Source organism: Microtus ochrogaster, chromosome 24, assembly GCF_000317375.1.
Source record: "Microtus ochrogaster isolate Prairie Vole_2 chromosome 24, MicOch1.0, whole genome shotgun sequence".
In the NCBI taxonomy this organism is placed as follows: Eukaryota; Metazoa; Chordata; class Mammalia; order Rodentia; family Cricetidae; genus Microtus; species Microtus ochrogaster.
In genome coordinates, this window is record NC_022024.1 from 2,642,407 (window position 1) to 2,646,132 (window position 3,726).

Consider the following 3,726-nt stretch of genomic DNA (forward strand, 5'->3'; position numbering starts at 1 on the left):
CACACACATGGCTGTGCAGCCTTGTTAAACCCCCGAGGCTGAGTTCTAGAAGACTATGCCCTGGCCCTGCTGTTCCCATGCCCCTTTCTTGGCCATCATGAGCTGAGGAGCTGTATTTACCCAATTCTACTACAATGCTCTGTCTCACCACAGGTCAGAGCACAATGGCCCCAATGGAACATGGACTAAAACCCCTCCAACTGTAGCCAAAACAGTCTTTCCTGCTTCGAGTTAACTCTTGCAAGTCTCTGCCATGGTAACGGCAAACTGATGCAGTCCTACCGGAGCCTGTTCTCTCTCCTCACTTCCTGAGCTCTGACAGATCATCTGTAACAGTCCTCAGCATAGCTCCAGGGTTGTGAGGCGAAGACACAGCTGGAACTGAGCAAGTGTGCACAATCTGATCACCCCCCCCCTTCTTTTGTTTTTTAGAAAAGGTCACACTGTGTAGCCTTAGCTTGCCTAGAAATCTCTTTGTAGACCAGGCTAGCTCTAAACTCACAGAGATCTGCCTGCTTCTGCCTCCCTTGAGTGGAGATTAAGGGAATAATGCCAATCTGATCTTCCTTCAAGTTCATGGGGCCATGAGTGACGTTTAGAGAAGTCTGTCTCATGCAGCATGTCTGGGGTTGCAGGAGATTTGGCGTCCTCACCGCATCCCTTAAAGACAGGCAATCGTGTCTCATTCATTTCTCAGCCCCACCCTGACCCTAAGCTCACGTGTCTCATTTCTATTTGTAAAATTTTATTTTCAAATATATGCCCTTTCAATGTTAATGAAAAATGACACATCTTAATATGAAATAGGAGCAAAGAAGTGGAATTGATGTCTATGATAAAACTTCATTCCTTACCTGTTTAAATAATTTAACAGCATATGTTTGGTTTTGAATCTCCACTTTGTACACTTCAAATATCTCTCCTTCTCCAATTAGGAAGTCTTTGTGGAAATGTTTGGTTCCTTCTATGATACTTTGGAAGCTGATGGAGGGTTGATGCAGAACTCCTTGGGAGGGAGAAAAAACAGAGACAAGGAGCCATCTCTCTGAAGAACCAATATCACTGTTACAAGCAGGGCATACACACTGAAAGCAAATCATCAGAGCAGAAGGCTGAGTGAGAGCAAGTCCCAGGAGGCAACGGTAAAGCCCATGTGTGTTCTCTGGGCATTTGCTCGGGTCTGGCTCTCATCCCTCGATACAGCGTGGGGCTTTTCACATATCTGAAAGGCAGCATGATTGCTATCTTCACAGAGGTTAACCGAAGAGCTTAGCCTAGGCCATGACTCTAGAAATCTGTTTGTCCTCAGGTCATGCCTTGCTTTGGAGCTAGTGGACTCTTGGGATGGCTCAGCAGTGTCCCCAAGCACTGCTAATAGAGAAGCTTCTCTTTAGCCACGGCCTCTCACCACCTAGCTGGTTTCCCAGAGTAAATGAAGATACTTCACCCATTAAAAGATCAGCCGGAGTAGGTGCTAGGTAAAAATATTTAAAGATAAAGCAAATGCAGATTTGAAAAGACAGAGAGCCTAGAGGTGTGGCTTACTCCGGAAGTTCAATCCCCAGAACTACAAAGGAGAAAAATAAAAAATAAAAAGCAACAAACCCTATCTCCCTTTATAAATAAATAAATAGCATTGCTGAAATAGAGTTTCATTTAACTGTGTTTCTACACTCTCTACAGACATAACAGTTTAATTTCCATATCAGCGCTAAAGACTCAAAACCTGGTCTACCTTTCCCAACATAACCAGAGAATCTTCACACGTGGTGGAGATGATCAGCCAACTGGCCTTCAGTAACCTTTCAATTTTACCGGAAGTACTCTCAGGCGGAACTAAACCATTTTGTCTACAGATAAAGTACAGAAGCTAATATGAGATACAAATGGATTTCCATAGGGACCTTGGCATTACCTAAAAACCATTGCAAAAGGTCTGGACATCTATGAAAACTTCTAAAGCTATGGAAAACTCAACACAAGTTTGTAAATGTTTTCTTATGGTAAATAGAAACAGCAAATTCTGCTAACCACGTCCCTCTACGGTCTTCCCTAGTCAACAGATGACGGCGATGACGATGATGACAAAGATGATGATTGTGGTAGTGATGGTGCTGGCCCCTCTTCTTCTTCTTCTGTTTCAGAGGATCCCAGTGGCAAACTCTTATTTTATTTTTTTTTAATTTTTCTTTAATTGATGCACTAGTGTTGTGTTTTATAAAGACAACGTCAGCCAATGGATCCTTATATAACAACAGGTCCTCTATGATGACTGTGTCTATCAAATTTAAAAATATTTAATATTTATGAAAATGTTATATTAAATTAAAATACAAACAGTGTGGTTACTTATTATTTTTCCCACAAACTCACTCATATTAGAGCGTGATTTAATTAAATTGTGGTGTAATTGTTCATGTTTTCTTTTTTTTAGTTACCTTTTTCATTATGTTCAGGAGCAAGAACATGGTCCTCTGTGACTTTGGCTGGTTCCTGAAAGAAGAAATGTGTATTAAGCAATTCTACTTTATAAACCTAGAAAAAACAGAGTGCTGACCGACACCAATCGCTCCCCCTAAGGCTATACAATGCCACAGAGCAGAGTCTAATCTAGAAGAAAGCTAGAGTAAATCTAAGTCAGTTCGCTCTACTCAATAGCATTCATTGCCTTACAGACACAGCTTCCACGCCCACTGGGGACAGCAAAGAAACAGTGCCACAGGCAGCCAGAGCCACTTTTAGATGGATTGTAAGGCTTAAAAAAAAAAGTCACTAATGATTTGTTGTGATATAAAAAACATAGCAACTCCATAAAAACATCAACTAGAAAAAGGAAATTAAAAACTGAGTTAGGATGGGTGAATCACTGCCAGCACCTTAGGAGTTCTCAGTCTCTGCTCTGGTACATCCTAGGAGACAGTGATTACTCCCCAACTATTTACAGACCTCAACTAAATACAGACAAAGGGAGAGGCAAAGCATCGCTAGTTTCAAACACTGCCTGTGCATCCAGCATCTTTCCACCAGAGAATTCCAATCTCTAGAAAGTATTTGCACCAGAGGTCCAGGGTCGTTTCCTTTGTACACGTGCTGTGCGTTGGGCAATGCGTTGGGCGATACATTGGGGAATCGAAGCTCTTGATGACGAGGGGCTGAAGGATGAGCGCTCGCTCCTGGAAGAGAGGTAAGGGAGCAGGATGTAGAAATGTCTGTGTCTTGAATGTTTGTTTGCCCCAAGACCATGAAAATAGATATTTCACTAGTGATGTCCATTTCTAAAGTTTACCCTTAGAACAACTGGAATGCTTAGGATTCACACCTGTGAAATGTCTTCTAAGAGGGACGGATCCAGACATACCTGTTTCCACTTAAAAGGCAGCTAGCTACTTTCAGGTATTCTTAGTTGTCATTAAAAATACCATAGCATCAAACAGAAAGCTTAAAGGCAAATGTAATGCTATTACTGGGTTCTTCAGGTGCATGTAAAATGTTGAGGTTGGGAGATTTTACTTCCTTGGGCTGATTTATTATTTTCACGCTTTTTACGGTAAAGTCTCAGATATTCTGTGCGTGCACATACACATACACACATATTATCAATCACCAATACTTACACCTCTTCCCAAATATAAGATATGATTTTATCTTTTGGAATGCTGTCACAACTGAAGTGTTCTATGTAACTCCCCATAAAAGACGAAAACACTTTCATTTTTCTTGTCCTTT

The 3,726-nt window shown here is 41.4% G+C and overlaps 1 protein-coding gene across 1 annotated transcript in view; it reads right to left on the minus strand.

Moving 5' to 3' along the window:
* Irak3 (interleukin 1 receptor associated kinase 3) overlaps positions 1-3,726 on the minus strand; it is a 59,072-nt gene that overhangs the window by 32,325 nt on the left and 23,021 nt on the right. Inside the window, exons 3-5 of the mRNA XM_005357919.3 lie at positions 3,058-3,173; positions 2,439-2,493; positions 855-1,006 (exon numbers count right to left, since the gene is read on the minus strand). Coding sequence (XP_005357976.1) covers positions 855-1,006; positions 2,439-2,493; positions 3,058-3,173 — 323 coding nt within the window. The remainder of the gene's footprint in view (positions 1-854; positions 1,007-2,438; positions 2,494-3,057; positions 3,174-3,726) is intronic.